The sequence below is a fragment of the Mobula hypostoma genome, chromosome 15, assembly GCF_963921235.1.
Source record: "Mobula hypostoma chromosome 15, sMobHyp1.1, whole genome shotgun sequence".
NCBI lineage: Eukaryota > Metazoa > Chordata > Chondrichthyes > Myliobatiformes > Myliobatidae > Mobula > Mobula hypostoma.
Window position 1 is genome coordinate 10920848 of NC_086111.1, and position 21238 is coordinate 10942085.

The following is a 21238-nucleotide window of genomic DNA, read 5'->3' on the forward strand; positions in this document are numbered from 1 at the left end:
TCTTCAAAGTGTCCTAAATGCTGGGGAGGCTAATGCCTATGGTGGAACTGACAGAGTTTACAACTTTCTGCAGCTTTTTCTGATCCTGTGCAGTGGCCCCTCCATACCAGATGTTGATGCAGCCAGTTAGAATGCTCTCCACAGAACATCGGTAGAAATTTGTGAATCTCTTTGGTGACATACCAATTCTTCTCAAACTCCTAATGGAATTTAGTCACTGTCATACCTTCTTTGTAATTGCATCAATATGTTTGGGCCAAGATAGGTACTCAGAGATGTTGACAGCCAGGAACTTGAAATTGCTTACCCTTTCCACATCTGATTCCTCGATGAAGACTGGTGTGTTTTCCCTCGACTTAGCCTTCCTGAGGGTCACAATCATTCTTGGTCTTACTGACATTGAGTGCATGATTGTTGCTGCAACAGCACTCAACAACTAATCTATCTTGCACCTCCTTGATTCCATATGAAATTTTGCTAACAATAGTTTTGTCTTTGGCAAACTTGTAGATGGTCTTTGAGCTGTGCCTGGCCACATAGTCATGGGTGTAGAGAGATTAGAGCGGTGAATGAAGCACACCTTCTTGAACTGCGATTGTTGATTGTCAGCAAGTGGAGATGTTATTTAAGGTCTGCACAGATTGTGATCTCCCAATGAAGAAGTTGCAGAGGCTCAGGTTTTGGAGCTTTTTGATTAGAACTGAGGGTATGATTGTGTTGAACGCTGAGCAGCCTGACTTAAGTATTACTGTTGTTCAGGTGATCCAAGACTGAGTGGCAAGTCAGTAAGATTGCATCCACATAGACCTATTGTGATGATAGACAAATTGCAGTGGGTCCAGGTCCTTACATAGGCAAAGTTGATTCTAGCCATAGCCAACCTCACAAAGCACTTCATCACAGTAGATGTAAGTGCCACTGGGTGATAAGTCATTAAGGCAGCTCACCCTGCTCTTCTTGGGCACTGGTATGATTGTCACCCTTTTGAAGCAGTGAACCTCTGACAGTCTCAGAGAGAGACTGAAGCTGTCCTTAAACTTTCCCACCAGTTGATTGGCCCAGGTTTTTCAGTATGCTATCAGGTACACCATCAGAGCCTGCGCTTCCCAAGGGTTCACCCTCTTGAAAGATGTTCTGACTTCAGTTTCCTAGACAGATCAGAGAGTCACCAGATGTTGCAGGGATTTGCATAGATATAGTTTTATTCTCCCTTCAAAGTGTGCATAAAAGGCATTGAGCTCATCTGGGAGTGAAGCATCACAGTCATTCATGATGTTAGGTTTTGCTTTGTAATGGCCTGCAAACCCCGCCAGAGCTCATGTGAATGATCTGGATGGATTTGATGGTTGGAAGCTATTTCCTTTGGAGGGATTGTAGGTATAAAAGAAAGTGGAATTAAAAGTCCGGATGAAAGGTTTTTACTTAGTGTGGTTACAATCTGGAATGCACTACTTGTAAATTTACTTGTAGGTTCCATTGAAGCCTGAAGTCACCCTACTTTTGCTGGCTAAAATTAGGCTCATCTTGATTCAATTGAATGAGCTGCAGACAGACTTGCAATGATCAAATACTACGACTGGATATTTGTCAAATCTTTAGTTTAACTTTTCTGTGGAAATACAAAAATGCTCAGGTATACAAAATTATGAGAAGTGTAGATGGTGTTAATTGTAAGCAGGTTATTTCCACTGAGGTTGGGTGAGACTACAAGTTGAAATTGTGGGTTAAGGATAAAAGGTGAAACGTTTTAAGGGGAACTTCACTCAGAGGGTAGTGAGAGTGGAATGAGCTGCCAGTGGAATTGGTGGATGCTGATGCAATTTACCATTTAAGGAATGGATTTGGTTAGGTACGTGGATAAGAGGGGTATAGAGTGCTGTGGTCCGGGTGCACGTCAATGGGACTAGGCAGAATAATAGTTCAGCATGTACTGTTTGTGCTGTAGGACCTATTTCAGTGCTGCAGTGTTCTATGACTGTACAAATACACTTATTTTGATTAGGAAGGTCCATTGTCATTCTGCACTGATTCAAGACTCATAGTTTTTAGGTGTAGTGTGATTCAAGCAGACATAATTAAATTATTGTCCAATTACTTTTAATTACATTTTTACATTTTCAAACAAAGATAAATAAATTTGCAAAAAGATAAAGGGTTCAGATGAAGACTGGAAATAACTGACTCTTCTCACTGGAAAAATGGGTTATAATTCAGTTGTAAATCTATGCACCTTTGATGTGTTTGAATCAACTTTAATGGAAGCTTCAGAATGGATGCTGAACACTAACAACATGCCTGAAAATACTGAAGTTTACAATTGAGATCCCGAATTTGTTGTAAGGCTTCAATTGTACCTTTGAAGGAGAAATGGCATAGCAGCATGTGCAGAGCATTTCAGAATCTTCCTGCTTGTCTGCAAAGTTGGAATAAACTTTTCTGGATTATAAAGGTCTGCATAATTAAATAAGGAAATGGAGATCAATACTATTAAAAAAGGATTTTTTTAATATAGGCATCCTTTAGTCTCATGAGACCATGGATTTGTGACTTGGAAAGTTTCCAGGGTGCAGGCCTGGACAAGGTTGTATGGAAGACCAGCTGTTGCCCATGCTGCAAGTCTTCCCTCTCCGTGCCACCCTTGGACCCATACAGCTTGGCACTGGTGTCGTCGCAAAGCAGTGTGTGTGGTTAAGTGCCTTGCTTAAGGACACTCACACTGCCTCAGCCAAGGCTCGAACTAGCGACTTTCAAAACACTAGATGAACACCTTAACCACTTGGCCACGCGCCAACAGAAACAGGATTACATCATGTTAAACATACAATATGTGCCTTTTATTTTAAGTGCATATATAGTGTGACAAAAAGACAAGGACATAAGGTTTTGTAAATATTGTTTGCAGGTGCAAATTTTAAAAATATAGACTTACATATTTATATGTGAATTGTGCTGTACATCTTTTGTTTAGAGCCATGTTTTGCAGTGACCTTGGGTCAGAATAATGCAAATTTCATTCAAAGGAGTATTGCTGATTTGACATATTGAGCACATGGTTCCAGTTTGTGAACAATTCGTATCTGTGTTTTAGAATTGATTGACAGGCAACACTTGCAAAGAAAATGGCGGAAGCTGAAATGGCATTTTATAACTTGACTGCAGAACTTCTTAATGGTGAAATCTTCCATTTCTCCAAACTGAAAGGAAAGGTGGTATTAATTGAAAATGTTGCATCCCTCTGAGGCACAACTATCAGAGATTACCAACAGATGAATGAGCTCCAGAGGCGCTATGGCTGCCAAGGACTTGTGGTTTTGGGATTTCCCTGCAATCAATTTGGTTATCAGGTAAATGTGAAATTGTCAGAGAAAAAGATTTTGCCACAAAACATTGCACTAATTTTTGTTTGCTTCCTTGCGGAAATCTCAAACTCTTCTAAATAATTGTTTCAGCAATAGTAAATTTGTTTACATTTAATTAAATTGTATTTTCAAATTACAATAACTTTCAAAATATTAAGATTTTATCATAAGAAAGCTAAATGCACATGTCTAGAGTGATGCATTTACAAAATGCAATACAATTTCAAATATTCAAGGCAACAATTTCCTCTTAAGAAAATTCTTTTTCATATCCTGCATTTCTGGGATTCTTGTAGAATTTCAGCATTCTTTCTTGTCATTTGGGTAAAAACTTGCACATGACAAAATTTGCTCACATGAGCACATAATTTTGGAAAGTAGTAAAGCTTATATTAAAATGACTATTTTAAAAGTGAGTTACGTGTGATGAGTTCAAATTGTGATACTTGGCTCATATTTAGCTCTTCAAAGTATGCTTCTGATAACAATAAAAAACAATTGGATCTGTTGCCCAACGTATTGTACAATTCCAGTTTTATTTCCTGTACAGATAATTTGGAAACTTAGTTAGTAATGAGGTTACTCTAATGGTTCTTGAAATAAAAATTATGTAATCTAAAAAAAATCCTACATCCTGCAGATCAATCTGTATTTTTTGGGAAACATCAGCAATGGACGTTCTCAGTTGGTTCCTATTGTGACTTGGAAAAAGCAAAATTTAAAATTCTTTTATTTGACCTTGCGTTATGTCCATTTTATAGGAAAATATCTACAATGAAGAGATTCTTAATTCCTTGAAATATGTCCGTCCAGGCAATGGCTTTCAGCCAAATTTCTCTTTATCGAAAAAGATAGATGTGAATGGAGAAGATGAGAATCCAGTCTTCACTTTTCTGAAACACAAACTGCCTGAACCGCATGATGATCCTGAAACCTTAATGACTGATCCCAAGTTCATAATCTGGAGACCAGTCCGTCGACATGATATAGGCTGGAATTTTGAGAAATTCCTTATTGGGCCAGATGGCAACCCATATAGGCGATACAGCAAGAATTTCCTGACTATTGACATTGAAGAAGACATCAGAGCCCTTTTACAAAGTCATAAAAAAACAGTTGATAAAACCACAGAACAAGTTGAGTAACATTTGTAGCAATTTTCAGTGTTGTTAAGCTTATGCTTTGCATAAAGATTAGCCAACAGTAAACAACCTGTAAAATGTAGAGATTACCAGATTGTAGTGCTAATCTAATAGCTATGTTTTGTTTAGATTTTATTTGTAAATGTTAAATATAATTTGTGATTTCTGCTGAATGAGCCAGCTAATTTAGGATGTCAGACATTTTACTATATGATGGTGCTTTTCAAAAAGTCTACTGAAAAGTACTTGATGTAACCTGTAAAATCTAACTGGACATGGAAGCTAGCTTATTTTAACAGGACATAAAGTTAAATTGTAAAGGAGTATCTTCTATTAAATACATTTAAATGGAAAAAAAACTCCATTCCACTTCAGTCTTATTATAAAGACTTGGACTATGCAAAATTGCCTGGTCTGATGAAAAAACAGTCGTGTTGAAGTGTTTCAGCCCAAAATGTTGATCATAGAAGCTACCTGACTTTGGATTCCTCCAGCATTTTATGTGCTTCTGTCAAGATCTCTAGCATCTGTAGAATTGTGTGTTTACGAGGATTACCATCAGATTTTGATCTATCTTGCACCCAATTCAGTCTTGCAGATGGTGGAATGGCCCTGAAGTTTACTGTATTGGACTGTTGCTGCAACCTTTAACCTATTCTTGCAGCAGTGGTATTTATGTGGTCTGTCCAGCTGAGCTTTTAGACAATTGAGATTCCCAGAATATTTACTCTTTACTACATTCTCCTACCTTCTCTTCATAACTTTTGATGTGCTTATTAATCCAGAACCTACTAACCTCAACTTTAAATATATCCCCATGACTTGGCCTCCATGGCTGTCTGTTGCAATGAATGCACAGATCCATCACCTTCCAGATAAATAATTTCCTCATTTTGTTCTAAAGAACACATCGTATTCTAGTCCCAGATTCCCCCATTATTGGAAACATTCTCTCTACGTTGACTCAACCTAGGCCTTTCGATATCTGTTGGCAATTTATGCTTCCAGGTTCCTGCCTGATAGGCTCATATTTCCCTTACTCCAATTAAACATTTCCCTAACTTGTCTGTTCCTATCCTGCTCCAATGCTATGGTAAAGCAGATAGAATTATGATCACTATCTCTAAAATGCTCTCCCTGATACATGACCAGGTTCATTTCCCAATACTAGATCAAGTACAGCCCCTCCTCTTGTAGGCTTATCTACATATTGTGTCAAGAAACCTTCCTGAACATGGGGAGGTTTGCTAAGTCTACTGGGGAGAGTTTAATCTAGAATTGTTGGGGGGTGGGATCTGAACTGAAGAGCCTGGGGAAGAGGAGGTTGGCTCACAAATAGAGAAAGCTTATAGACAGTGCGAGAGGGAGGGTGGTAGAGAAGGGACGTGCTCAGACCGAAGGTTTGAGATACGTCTATTTTAATGCAAGGAGTGTTGTGAACAAAGCGGATGAGCTTAGAGCATGGATCAGTACTTGGAGATATGATGTGCCATTACAGAGACTTGGATGGCTCAGGGACAGGAATGGTTACTTCAAGTGCTGGATTTTAGATGTTTCAGAAAGGACAGGGAGGGAGGCAAAAGAGCTAGGGGTGTGGCAATGTTGATCAGAGATCGTGTCACGGCTGTAGAAAAGGTGGACACCGTGGAGGGATTGTCTATGCAGTCTCTGTGGGTGGAGGTTAGGAACAAGAAGGGGTCAATAACTTTATTGGGTGTTCTTTAAAGGCCGCCCAATAGTAACAGGGATATCGAGGAGCAGATAGGGAGACAGATCCTGGAAAGGTGTAATATTAACAGAGTTGTCGTGATGGGAGATATTAATTCCCCAAATATCGACTGGAATCTCCCTAGAGCAAGGTTTAGATGGGGTGGGGTGGAGTTTGTTAGGTGTGTTCAGGAAGGTTTCTTGACACAATATGTAGATAAGCCTACAAGAGGAGAGGCTGTACTTGATTTGGTATTGGGAAATGAACCTGGTCAGGTGTCAGATTTCTCAGTGGGAGAGCATTTTGGAGATAGTGATCATAATTCTACCTCATTTACAATTGCATTGGAGAGAGATAGGAACAGACAAGTTAGAAAAGTGTTTAATTGGAGTACGGGTAATTATGAGGCTATCAGGCAGGAAATTGGAGGCTTAAATTGGAAATATGTTTTCAGGGAAAAGTATGGAAGAAATATGGCAAATATTCATGGGATATTTGTGTGGAGTTCTGCATAGGTATGTTCCAATGAGACAGGGAAGTTATGGTAGGGTGCAGAAACTGTGGTGTACAAAGGCTGTAATAAATCTAGTCAAGAAGAAAAAAAAGCTTACAAAAGGTTCAGAGAGCTAGGTAATGTTAGAGATTGAGAAGATTGTAAGGCTAATAGGAAGGAGTTTAAGAAGGAAATTAGGAGAGCCAGAAGGGACCATGAGAGGGCCTTGGTGGGCAGGATTAAGGAAAACCCCAAGGCATTCTACAAGTATATAAAGAGCAAGAGGATAAGACATGAAAGAATAGAACCTATCAAGTGTGACACTGGGAAAGTATGTATGGAACTGGAGGAAATAGCAGAGGTACTTAATGAATATTTTACTTCAGTATTCACGATGGAAAAGGATCTTGATGATTGTAGTGATGACTTGCAGCGGACTTGAGCATTTTTATTATTAAGAAATAGGATGTGTTGGAGCTTTTGGAAAGCATCAAAGATGGGTAAGTCACCAGGACTGGATGAAATGTACCCCAGACTACTGTGGGAGGCGAGGAAGGAGACTGCTGAGCCTCTGGCAATGATCTTTACATCATCAATGGGGACGGGAGAGGTTCTGGAGGATTGGAGGGTTGCGGATGATGTTCCTTTATTCAACAAAGGGAGTAGAGATACCCCAGGAAGTTATAGACCAGTGAGTCTTACCTCAGTGGTTGGTAAGTTGTTGAAGATCCTGAGAGGTAGGATTTATGAACATTCGGAGAGGTATAATATGATTAGTAGTAGTCAGCATGGTTTTGTCAAGGGCAGGTCATGCCTTACGAGCCTGATTGAATTTTTTGAGGATGTGACTAAACACATTGATGAAGGAAGAGCAGTAGATGTAGTGCATATGGATTTCAGCAAGGCATTTGATAAGGTACCCCATGCAAGGCTTATTGAGAGAGTTAGGAGGAATGGGATCCAAGGGAACATTGCTTTGTGGATCCAGAACTGGCTTGCCCACAGAAGGCAGAGTGGTTGTAGACGGGTCATATTCTGCAAGGAGGTTGGTCACCAGTGGATCGCCTCAGGGATCTGTTCTGGGACACTGTTCATGATTTTTATAAATGACCTGGATGAGGAAGTGGAGGGATGGGTTAGTAAGTTTGCTGATGACACATGAAAGCACAGCAAGTAATTAATTAGAAAGGCAAAAATATAAAAGCCTTTATAGTAGGAGGGATGGTGTACAAAAGTAAGAAGTGATACAACTTTACAGGGTGTTCATAAGATCATAAATGTAGTGTGGTTTTGATCTAATTTAAGAAAAACAGCTGTGCTTTGGAAGCAGTTGAGGGAAAGTCTACCAGGCCGAATTCTGGAACGAAGCCTGCTCCACCATTCAATAAGATCATGGCTGATCTGTCTGTAAACTCAGCTCCATCTACCTGCCTTTTCCCCATAACCCTTAATTCTCTTACTATGTAGAAACCTATCTGTTTCTTAAATATATTTAATGAAGCAGCTTCAACTGCTTCCCTGGGCAGAGAATTGCACAGATTCACCACTCCCTGGAAAAAACAGTTCTTCCTCATCTCTGTCCTAAATCTTCTCCCCTGAATCTTGAGGCAATGTCCCCTCTAGGGAATGTTTTATGTGAAATTATTAAACAGGATGGATCTGTAACTACTGGAGTTTTGAAGAACAAGCGGTAATGAATATACAAGATTCTGAGGGATCTTGACAGGGAATATGTGAGAGGTATTTCTTATGGGGAATCTAACTCAAAGGCATAGATAATACAGAAAAAGGGCCATCCATTTGAGAAGTGGAAGAGGATAAATATCTCCAGAGGGCCAAAAGTTCCAAATCTTTTACCAAAGTAGAACTGTGGAATCAGAATCACTGAATAAACACAGAAAACCAAATTAAAGAGCCTCAGGATTATGGGGACAAGCAGGAAATTAGACCCTTATATTCCTATTCTGGATATTATTATTTGCAACCTAATACCTCTTTATTAATCGGAAATGGCAACAGTTTTCTCTAATGATTGTTAAATCACCATGGTGATACTGAATTTTAGAAGTCACATCCAATACCATAGGAACAAGGGTGGGAGAAAGGTGCAGCTTTACCTTAAATTGCTGAATGAAATCAAACCAAATGTAAAATGTGGTTGTTTAGTAGAGGGCAGATGGATAAAAACCTCACATTTGAATTATAAGCCAGAATCTGGTGCGACCCAACAAGAGACACTCTGTACATTGTGTAGGATATTTGAGATAGTGACCCAACGCTTGAGAATTCTAAGGAAAACATTGAGAAAATTATTCAAAAGCCACAGACTTGAAGTGCTGTCTATAGCACATCTATAGCATATGTGCATGGTACCTGATAATATATTATTTAAGTTCCAAGGTTCAAAGTTAGGTCATAATAAATTTCACGATCTGTCATTTTAGAATCTCCAGAAATCTGTTTCCATTCAAGTTTCAGTTGACCCAAGTGATAGACAAGTCACAACTCCAGTTGTCATCTTTATTTAAGTAGACATATGTATCAAAACCAGTCACTTACAAAGTGCCAGTTTGGGCAAAAAGACTAGAAGAAACTGCTGTAAAATTTACATTACAATACATACACAGCGAACTTTTGCTGGTTTGGATCTGTATCTTACCTGGGGCTGGAAACCCTTGTTCCTCTGCCACCTATATTACAATATAATATTACAAATTTTAGTATCCCAGTCACAACAGTCAAACCACAAATAAACCAGTGCTTTGCTACAGATTTATAATGCAAGATTTCTAGGATAAGATGCAAGGTGTCATTCATGCAAAGAAATACCAATAAACCGATAAGGAACCAATACAAATGTTTTGTGGCAGAACTTTAAAAAAATCCAAATTTGAGAAGTAACTGGGGGCAAGACTGCAACCCTTTCCAAAAATAAACCAAACCAAAAACCCTGATGTCAAATAGCAGATGAAGAACTTCACTTAAAAATTTCCAAAGCCATTTATTTTAGTCAGTGACATTTGTTTCTTATTCATCAAAAATCATCAGTAGATCTGTGCCAGAGCACCAGTGAACAAAGCAACTGACATTTCTGTTCAAACTAGTCATCCAGATTTTGCTTGTAAAAAATTGCTGCTACCAAGAGGGTTCTTTTTCCCCTCCCACTCCCTTAAAGGCAGCTGGTGCTGATGAAACAGTGCAGCACTGTCCAGAAAAGCATGTATGTACTTCTAACTCAGTTGGTGTCCATTTTGTCCTCATCATGTCCTCTGTTCTCACCATTCTCTTCAATTGGAGTAGTCAGGGAAGCTGATGGGCTGTCATAATGGCTGTAAGCATCTCTGCGTTGGTAGAAAAGAACATAAGCTGCTTTCGTCTAGAAAAAAAAAACAAATTACAGTTAGCATCTAGATCTTGGTGGTCAGAAGGCACAGTGCATTTCAACATCCTAGAAGTTAATAGTTTCCAATAACTGATGGACTAAGAATGAAGGGGCAAAAATTAAATACAAGAGTGAAATAATGTTTATTTAGAAAAGATGATAGTCTGCTGAATTTATGGATTACTGGTGAAGGCAGAAATTTAAGATTAGACAAGCAAATGACAAAGCTCACGGAATGTGATTAAAATGAATTTGTGCCAACATGCATTTATCAGATCCAATTCTATGTTGCAAATTCTACACAGTGATCAAAACTAATAGCTAAAATCTCTACCACTCACTGTAGAGAAAAGAATGTTTACAATTATCAAGTCTATGAACAACAGATTGTGAGATTTGGAACATAGGACCAAATATCTTAACAGTAATCAGTAAGAAATCCTTAGATACAGAATTGGGAGGAATCAGGACAGTGAATGAGGATTAACATGGGAGGAAGTCAGTTGTGGAATACTGCTGAATTCCTTTTAAAAAAATAAGTAATAGAAACAGATAATACTGGAAATCAAAATGTGTGTTCAAAGGACTAGGCAATGTCCAACTCAGACCATATGATATAGGAGTAAAACGAGGCCACGTAGCCCATTGAAATCTGCTCCGATATTTGACATGGCTGATCCATTTCCCGCTCAACCCCATTCTCCTGCTTTCTCCACGTAACCTTTCAACCTCTACCTTAAGTACACCCAATGAACTGGCTTCTACAGCCACCTATGGCAAAAAAAAATCCCAGAGATTCATGGCTAAAGAAATTCCTCCTCACCTCTTCTAAATGGACATCCCTTTATTCTGAGATTGTGTCTTCTGGTCCTAGACTACCCCACTATGAGTAACATTCTCTCCACCTTTCAACATTTGATAGGTTTCAATGAGATTCCACCCCCATCCCCCGCTCCCCCCCCCCCCCCAACTCAGTCTTCTAAAATACAGCAAGTACTGGCCCAGAGCCATTGAACACTGTTCATATGGTAAGCCTTTCATTCCCGGAATAATTTTTGTGAATCTCCTTTGAAAGCTCTCCAATGTCAGCACATCCTTTCTTAGGTAAGGAGCCCAAAACTGTTCACAATACTTCAACTGAGGCCTTACCATTGCCTCACAAAGCCTTGTTTTTTTATCAATTACTTTTTTTAATTGCAACACCAACAAATTACATTCAATACAACCAAATGCCAATTACATTTTGACTGTAACCCAGCCACCCCCCCCCCGCAACCTTCATCACCATTTATATTCTAGACCTCTCAAAATGAATGTGAACATTGCATTCGCCTTCACACCATCTACTAAACCTGCAAGTTAACCTTTAGGGGATCCTGCACGAGGACCCCCAAGTATGGTCTGCACCTTGGATTTTAAAATCTTATCCACGTTTAGGAAATAATCTACACTTTTGTTCCTTCTACCAAAGTGCATGACAATGCACTTCCCAACACTATTCCATCTGCCACATCTTTGCCCATTCTCCTCATAGTTCTAAGTCCTTCTGCAGCACTCCTTCTTCCTCAACACTACCTGCTGTCATAAGTGGGACACTGGGTGCAGACCCAAAATGCAAGACACAGACACTGAAGTACCAGGAACAGGACTCGGAGTGTCAAGAAAGCAAGGGAAGTGGGGAAGAAAGGACGCTGGGCATTGACACAGGCCCTGGACGAGACTAGGATGCAAGGCCTGGGCTAGGACATGGACAAGAAACACAGAACCCGGACAAGGAACTAGGAAGAAGGAGCCTGGACTAGTGATGCGGAACTCCAGAACCAGAGCCTGGACAAGGACCCAGAACCTGGATCTTGGTTGGGACTCGGAACATGGGTCTTGACTCGTAACCGGAACCTGGATCGAGGCTAGGACTTGGGACTAGGATCTTGGCAAAGACAGGACGTGGCTACAGAACAGGACGTGGAACTCCTGCACAGGACGAAGCACATGGACAGGACGAGAACGCAAAGCCTTGGTTTGGACAGGACGTGGTTCTTGGATGTGGCTTGGACAGGACGAGAACGCAAAGCCTTGGCTTGGACAAGGACGAGAGACTCCTGGACAGGATGAGGGAACCCCAGCACCGGGCTGGGTGAGGCACATGGACAGGATGAGAACACGAAGCCTTGATTTGGTCAAGGGAGAACAGGAACGCAGAGCCTTGGTTGAGGGAGAACAGGAACGCAGAGCCTTGGTCGAGGGAGAACAGGAACACAGAGCCTTGGTCTTGAGCGCGGGAACACAGAGCCTTGGACTTGAGAGACAGGAACATGGAACACAGAGCCGGGACCCCTCCTTGGGAAAAGAACGTAGGGCCGGGACTCATAAACAAAATGCTGAACATGACAGAGATGGTTCCCAACACTAGGTAGCGGCAAACTGCCGGACCTACCTAGCGAAGGTGTGGACACAGAGACAGTTCCCAACACTAGGTAGCGGCAAATGGCCAGGCCTACCTAGCAAAGGCATTGGACACAGAGACAGTTCCAACTCAACAATAGACAGTTCCTTATCATGACACGACAAGGCTCTGGTCTCGCTCCAGTGGCTGAACTTGGCAATGTTGCAGGTAAGGCTCCAGGCAGAGGTTGCAGGCATGGCTCCAGGCAGAGGTTGCAAGCAAGGCTTGAGAAGGAATAGGAAGGGAAGGGAAGGGACCAGTCCAACAATTGAAGCTGAACCCAGGAGCTGTTTATGTAGCCAGCCCAAGATGAGAATCATGTGCCTCAATTAAGGCACACACAGGACAAGGGAAAACCAGAAAACCTGGAATAAGGATCGATGGACTGGACCGTGAACTGAAATGCAGACTTCACAGTGTGGACCATGACACCTGCTCCTCCACCTAGCTTCAAATCGTCTGCTAACCTGGTCACAAAGCCATCAATTCTATCATCCAAATCACTGACATACAGCATAAAATGAAGTGGTCCCAACACCGACTCCTGCAGACCACCAATCGAAAAAGGCTCCATTGTAGCATCTTTTCTGTAATACCATGTTGGACTCTTATTTTGCTAAGCAACCTCACATGTGGCATCTTGTCAAAGGCCTTCTGAAAATTCAAGTACCTCGAAACCTCATCCTTAATAATGGACTCCAATATCTTTGCAACCACTGAATTCAGGTTAACTGGCCTACAATTTCCTTGCTTCTGATTCCTCCTTTCTTATAGGGGAGTAACATTTGTAATTTTTCAGCCTTCAGGAACCATTCCAGAATCTTGTAAGTCTTAAAAGATCATTTTTAAAGCCTCCACAATCTCTTCAGCTACTACCTCTTTCAGAATCCTGGGGTGTAGTCCATCTGGTCCAGGTAACTAATTTACCTTCAAACTTTAGTTTCCCCAAGCACCTTCTCCCTAATAATAGTAACTGCACTTGCTTCTGCCCCAACACTCTCAAACATCCAGCATATTTCCACAGTGAAGACACAAAATACTAATTCAGTTCGTCTGCTATTTCCTTGTCCCCATTACTACCTCTTCAGTGTCATTCCCAGTGGTATGATATCTTGCTTCACTTTTTTACTCTTTACATATCTGAAAAACTTTTCGTATCCTCTGATATAGGTTAGCTTATCTTCATATTTCATCTTTTCTATCCTTATGGCCTTTTTTTTAAAAAAAGTTGTCTTCTGTTGGTTTTTAAAAGCTTCCCAATTCTCTAGCTTCCCACTAATTTCTGCTCAATTATATGTCCTCTCTTTTGTTTTTATGTAGGCTTTGGCTTCCCTTGTAAGATATGGTAGTTTCATTCTGCCTTTAGAATACTACTTCTATAAGATGTATCAATCCTGAACCTTCTGAATTGCTCCCAGAAACTCCAGCCATTGCTGCTCTGCTGTCATCCCCGCTAGTGCTCCTTTCCAATCAGTTTTAGCCAGCTCCTCTCTCATGCCTCTATAATTCCTTTTACTCTACTATAGTACTGGTACATTTGACTTTAGCTTCTCCTTCTCAAGCTGCAGGGTGAATTCATCATATTACGATCACTGTCCTCTAAGGGTTCCTTTACCTTAAGCTCTCTAATCAATTCTGGTTTGTTGCACAACACCCAATCCAGAACAGCTGTTCCCTTAGTGGGCTCAACACAAGCTGCTCTAAAATCCCATCTCGCAGGTACTCTCTTGGGATCCAGCACCAACCTGATTTTCCCAATCTCCCTGAACATTGAAATCCCCCATGACTATCGTAACATAGCCCTTATGACATATATTTTCTATCTCCCATTGCAATGGCAACAGAACAATTTATGGAAAGAAAATGCCTTTGACAGATGGGGGTATGGGGTCAGGAAGAGGATGTGCATTAATGTCCTGTATGGGCAGACGTTATTGGTTTACCAAGTAATAGGCAAAGTATATAATTGCCTTGCATGCAAAAGGCAAACTGCAAAGAATTGACTAAGTGTTTGCCCTCAGATTGGTTTCAGAAAAATCATATTTGTTTTTTAGCAACTTGCAAATGAAACCATAAAATTACACTGTAAATACAACTTACTACAATCTGATCTTCTGATGCTCCTGAGACACTGCTGTCGTCAAAGTAATACCACTGCCCGTCAATTTTATTTTTAGCATATGCAGTATCTGTTGACAGAGGTGGCAAGTTATATTTTGGCTGCATTTCTCTGCTAATTAGCTTCCTGTTTGCTATAAAACATGTAAAGTTACTTACAGTGGCCTCCTCCCATTCCACCATAGTGGTTTGACACTGCAACAAGATCATACATGCAAGGACCTGCTTTGGGGTTGTAGATGAATTCTGACATGTTCAAATCCCTATAAAACCATTAAAAACATTTTTAACATTAATGTCTCATATAGAAAATGCATTTTCATAGACTTCTAATGCAGCTTTATCACAGAATCCACACAATTAGCTTCCTAATGGATGGCACATTTGATAAGAGACCTTGAAGCCGCTTCTTCATATTTTAAAGGATAGGCAATCAAGCAAGTAGAAAGTAGGCAGAAAAGCTGTTAAATTGATTCAAATGAAATACTGGAACTACTCAGATATCTGATCAGAATGTTTCTAGCATTTTCTGTCTTTAGATTACCAGCAGCTGCAATTTAAAAAAAATTAGTGTCAGAAAGCTGCAAGGTTGACTGATAACTCTGAAACACATTACAATACTCAAAATATGTTGCACATTTGTGTACTGTTGACACAATATTGTGCAAACCAGCAAGTGAGAAACAGGAGCAAGACAAAACATTGGGTGAAATTTGCTGTTCTGGACAGATCAAGCAGTTTTCATGAATTCCAAAAGTATTTTTGTTGCTTGTCCCCCATTTGAGTAAGACCATTATATCCAGTCTAAGTGTTGCAATGTACACAGAGGTGGCTGGTTGGACCAGACTGTGCTGAGAAGTTCTTTTGACATAGCAGACAGAAGCGTAGCGGCACATAGCAACAGCTGTTGATGTGTTAGATTTTAGTTTCATTCTAGTTCCTCATACGAGCTAGCATCACTTTTTATTCCAGTACACCAAACAGAATGATTCAATGCTGGTTGTTCCCAGTGATATTTGTCAATGTTGACACTCTTTGGGGATGTTCTAAGAAAGCTTCTCAGTCTCTTTATCGGTTCAGCATGCAATTGCTTGCCCTCAAGTCAGTATGCATGAAATAACTACTTTGGTATTCTATCAGACATTCTTCTGACATGCCCTACTCACCTGATCGGTGATTCTATAAGCAAATATGTAAATGCTGACAGGTACGTTTGGGATGGAATCTGTGTCTGGAATCTTGTCATTTGATGCGTAGACTGACCATGTGAAGTAGTTAAACTGTCCAGCATGCAAGTTGTACATTATCCACATTGCAAGCAAAAAGTAGTTATAACAACAGATACACCATTAGCTTGGACTTTAGACTGATTCTGCTTTGTTCCATACTCAGTCTTCCAAAAGGTGAATAAACTTGACCACTACTGAAAGCCTCTGGTCAAACACAAGAATGCTCAGTTCTATCAAAGGAGTTTTTGGTGCACAATCTGTGTATTCTTTGTGCTGATTGTGACGTCAAACTTTGTCAACACAGGCAATGGCAAATTTGCCCAAGCTTTCCTGCATATCACCTTCTGAGCTTGCACTGAGCATGGTCATCAGCAGCCCCTAAACGTGGTTTTGACTAACAGTCTCCTTAGGAACTGACTTTTGGATACAGGACTGATGGTGCTAATATGCAGAACTAATGCACACTAAAATGATAGAATTGTTTCAAAAATTAGTTTCCCTTCTTTGCTCCATTTCTAATCAGTTGATTTCACATTGGAGGGTGTTTCACAGACGAGTCATTTAAAATTTTTTATTCCAATATAACATAAAATAAACAGCCTATAACAATTTCTATGTTTTGAACTTAATGCTCTTACCTAATAGGAAACTCTACTAAAGTATCTAGTTTATCCCTCCAGTATCTGTTATAAGAAAAACGTTTTAGATGTACCACAAGGATCTTTGGTAGTGACCACAGGTCAATCTTCTTAGTAGCCTGTTGGTGCTTTTTACAGATTGGGCAGTACCTGCCAAAACAAGGAAATATTTAGTTTCTGAAGGATATATTTAATTCAAAGTGGAAATTAATCATTATGCAAGAATTCAAACAATGATCATAATTCTTGTCTCCCAATCCTACTTCAATTTCTCTAGTCTGATGTTGACCCTTCACTGGGTTGAGTTATTTATATATTTATTTACCTGTTCGCTTAGTGATACAAGTTTGTCATTTAACTATATACATGTATATAACCATATAATGTAGATTGAAATGAGATGACATTTCTCTGAACTAGCGGGTAAAGCACAGGAGTATCCATAACACATGATAACTTATGAAGGCAAGGATAAAGTCTACAGATGAATCACACATAAATAACAACTGAAGTGCATTAATATTAAATATTGTAAGGTACAGAACAGATTAATCAGTGACATTTTGAATATGATGCAGCAGGGAGTTCAGAAGCCTAATGGCCTGAGGAAAGAAACTGTTGCTCATCATGACCATTCCTGCCTTTATGTATCGGGGTCTCCTGACTAATGGTAGAAAGTCAAAGAGGATGCTAGATGGATGAGTGGGATCCCAGCGTATGGAGCACTCCTAATAAATGTCCCTGATGGATGGCAGGGAGACCCCTATCCACTCAGCTGTTCTCACAGTCCTTTGTAGGGACTTCTGATCTGATATTCGATGGCTCCCACACTAGATGGAGATACGACTTGTCGGGATGCTCTCACTGATGTTCCTGTAAAATGCAGTTATGATTGGGTGGCGGGGGGGGGGGGGGAGGGCAGGAAGCCTCACTTGTCTCAATCTTCTTTCTTTCTTTCTTTATTAGTCTTTTTATTGATTTAAAAGGAACATAAATACAAACAAGAGGATTATCTCAAATATATATATCAGTAACAATACAAACCAAGATTATAGATAGATATTATCTAAGTCATACATATTGTTAAACTAGTATAAAATAAAAAAAAAGAAAACAGCAATTCTCCTCTTACCAGTTCATGAATAGGAAAGAAAAAACATTGAGTTTTAAATGAAGTGGAAAAAACCCCCACTACACTATATTAAAAAAAAAAGAAACAAAAAAAGGGACTGGGCAGTCCATTTTGAGGATACGACCAAAAAAAAGACTTTCTGATCAAATCTAAAACTTCGAGAAAAAAAAATTGGAAGAGTAATAAATCAAATTAAATGAAAATATTGGATAAAAGGTCGACAGATTTGCTCAAATTTTAAAGGATGTATCAAATGTCCGACTTCTTATTTTCTCTAAACTTAAACAGGACGTAATGGAGGAGAGCCAATAAAAGACCGTAGGTGGATTAGAATCCTTCCACTTCAATAAAATGGCTCTCCTAGCCAGTAAAGTCGAAAAGGCTATCGTACGTTGAATGGAAACAGGAATATTTCCTGCTTCCGATGGGATAATCCCAAAAATTGCCGTAAGCAAATTAGGTTGTAGATCCAGATCCAAGACTTTTGATAGCATTTTAGAAACATCTCGCCAAAAGTTATCTAGCTTTATACAAGACCAAAACATATGAGTTAAAGTGGCCACCTCAATATTACATCTGCCACAAATAGGATTGATATTGGAAAATATACGCGCTAGTTTATCCTTTGACATATTGGCCCGATGCACTACCTTGAACTGTATCAAGGAATGATGGGCACAAATAGATGAGTTACTAACCAAATGAAAAATTATACTCCATTGATTATCTGAAAATGACTCTTGAAATTCCAATTCCCAAGTGTGTTTAATTTTATCATTAGATATTGTACCGTTTATAGATTATAGCTATCAACCCTTATTGAAATGAATTAAACTGAAAGAGCGTCTGTCATATTAGGTGGAGAAGCAGAAGGGTAATTTGGCAACAAACCACGTAAAACATTCCTAATTTGTAAATATCTAAAAAAAATGTACATTACATAAATCATATTTATCCACTAACTGAGAAAAAGACATTAAACAGTCCCCTAAAAACAAATCTGAAAAAGTTATTATTCCCTTGGTTTTCCAAATTAAGAAGGCCTTATCCAAAATTGATGGTTTAAAAAAATAATTGAGAAAGAATAAAATTATTTAACTCAAAAAAATCTACAAACTGAAACCAAATTCTTAATTTATGTTTAATAATGGGATTAAAATCTTGTCTACTAATCTTAGAAAACAAAAAGGGAAGAGGAGCTCCCAGTAAAGAGGCCAAAGAGAATCCTTTCACCAAGTTTTCCTCCAAATCCAACCATGAAGGACATTCATGTATATCTGAATAGTGAATCTAAAAAGTAATGTATCGATATTAATTGGCCAATAGTACATTCTAAAGTTAGGCAAAGCCGTACCACCACCCTTTTTTAATTTCTGCAATAAGGGTTTACTTGATCTAGGTTTTTTATTGTTCCAAATATAAGATAAGGTTATAGAATCTATTCTGTCAAAGAACATTTTAAGGACAAAGAAAGGAATTGCCTGAAATATATATAAGAATTTCAGTAAAACTATCATTTTAATAGCATTAATTCGACCTATTAATGATAATGTCATAGGCGGCCATTTAGAAAGCATTTGCATGGTGTAGCCAATTAATGGAAAAAATTATATGCATGGAGATCCTTAAAATTTTTAGTAATTTTAATACCAAGATAGGTAAAATAATTTTTAGCAATACTAAAAGGTACTTGATGATTTGGATCTGAGTAATTATTAATAGGAAATACCTCAGTTTTATGTAAATTTAATTTATACCCAGAAAAACTACTGAATTCAGAAAATATAGATAACATAGAAGGAATAGATTTCCTAGGATCTGAAATATAAACTAATAGGTCATCTGCATATAACGAAGCCTTGTGTATTTTGTCCCCTCTCTTAATACCCTGAACAGTATTAGAATCTATAAGAGCAATAGCAAGGGGTTCTAAGGCCAAGTTAAATAATAAAGGGCTAAGAGGGCATCCCTGTCGAGTACCCCTATATAATCTAAAACAGGGAGATTTTTGATCATTAGTTATAACAGCAGCCATAGGAGCACAATAGATCAATTTAATCCAGGAAATAAATCCTCGGCCAAGATTAAATCTTTCCAAAACCTCAAATAAGTAAGACCACTCCACCCTATCAAAGGCTTTCTCTGCATCAAGAGGAACAACACATTCAGATTCTTTAGATGGAGGAGAGTGAATAATATTTAATCATCTTTGAATGTTAAAATGTGAATTATCTATTTTTAATAAATCCAGTTTGGTCATTGGAAATAACAGTAGGTAAAATGTTCTTAAGTCTATTAGCCAAGATCTTAGAGAGAATTTAAAAATCCACATTAAATAGAGAAAATGGTCTATAAAAAGCGCATTCAGGTAAATCTTTATCTTTTTTAGGAATTAAAGAAATTGAAGCTTCATAAAAAGTTTTCGGGAGAGTCCCAGAGGATATAGAATCAGTGAAAATTTGACATAAATGAGGTATAAGTATATCAGTAAAAGTCTTATAAAATTCCACTGTATATCCATCCGGTCCCGGAGCCTTAGTTAATTGGAGAGAGGATATAGCCCTTGCTATTCCCTTTTGTTTAACAGGTGCATCTAATGTATTCATATCTTGAATAAAAATTTTAGGTACATTCAATTTTTGCAAAAAACTATTCATAAAAACAATATTGTCTGAAAATTCTGATTCATAAAGATTAGAGTAGAAATCCATAAATCTCTTTTAATTTCATAAGAATCTACCTTTCCAGTTCTATCAGGTCTTCGTATTTTCAGGATCTGTCTTCTAGTCATATCTGCTTTTAACTGACCAGCTAATAATTTGCCTGACTTGTCTCCATGTATATAAAATTGGCTTTTGGATTTAAGAAGTTGCTGTTCAATGGGAAAAGTCAAAAGCAAATCATGCTGTGCTTGGAGTGCCACCCTTTCCTTAAAGAGATCTTCACTAGGCATACTGAATAAACTTTATCTATTTCTTTAATCCTATTAGTGATCAGTAAAAGTTCCGCCTTAGTTTTCCTTCTTAAACCTACCTAATATGAAATTATCTGTCCTCTAAGATTTAATCGCATCCCAAACAACCAAATTTGACATTCCCTCAGTGGTATTTAATTCAAAAAATAGAGCAAGTTGCTCTTTAATAAAATTTACAAAAGTTGAATCTTGTAACAATGAAACATTAAATCTCCACTGAGGTATCTGAATATTATCAGACAGCTTCAAAGTTAGTTTCATTGGTGAATGATCTGACAACGCAATCACATCATATGCACACTCAACAACAGGGCACCAACTGCGTGCCCAGCAAAAAATAATCAATTCTTGAATATTTATAAAATTCAACTGTATATCCATCCAGTCCCGGAGCCTTAGTTAATTGTGAAACATGTGAAAAAAAAGAAAAATCTTTTTCTTTAGGATATTTAAATCTCCAAATGTCGACCAGACCGTATTCTAATAAAAAAGAATAAAACAAGTCGCAGCTTTGTTAGGAAGTGACGGATTGGTGGATGATCTGTCAATCGACGGATTGAGACAGCAGTTAAAGTCACCGCCCATAATCAACTTATATTCATTTAAATTCGGCAATACAG

The 21238-nt window shown here is 38.7% G+C and overlaps 1 protein-coding gene and 1 pseudogene across 3 annotated transcripts in view; one reads left to right on the top strand and one right to left on the bottom strand.

Moving 5' to 3' along the window:
* Positions 1–2830: 2830 nt before the first annotated feature.
* On the top strand, positions 2831–5541 carry LOC134356691 (glutathione peroxidase 2-like; annotated as a pseudogene).
* Positions 5542–9208: 3667 nt separating this feature from the next.
* The window catches only part of usp4 (ubiquitin specific peptidase 4 (proto-oncogene)), a 122826-nt gene continuing 110796 nt past the window's right edge, over positions 9209–21238 (bottom strand). For all 3 annotated transcript variants that reach the window (XM_063067729.1, XM_063067728.1, XM_063067727.1), the window contains 4 exons: positions 16513–16662; positions 14805–14908; positions 14628–14716; positions 9209–10078 (listed from right to left, as the gene is read on the bottom strand). In XM_063067729.1, the coding sequence (XP_062923799.1) occupies positions 9938–10078; positions 14628–14716; positions 14805–14908; positions 16513–16662 (484 nt within the window). In that variant the 3' untranslated portion in view covers positions 9209–9937. The remainder of the gene's footprint in view (positions 10079–14627; positions 14717–14804; positions 14909–16512; positions 16663–21238) is intronic.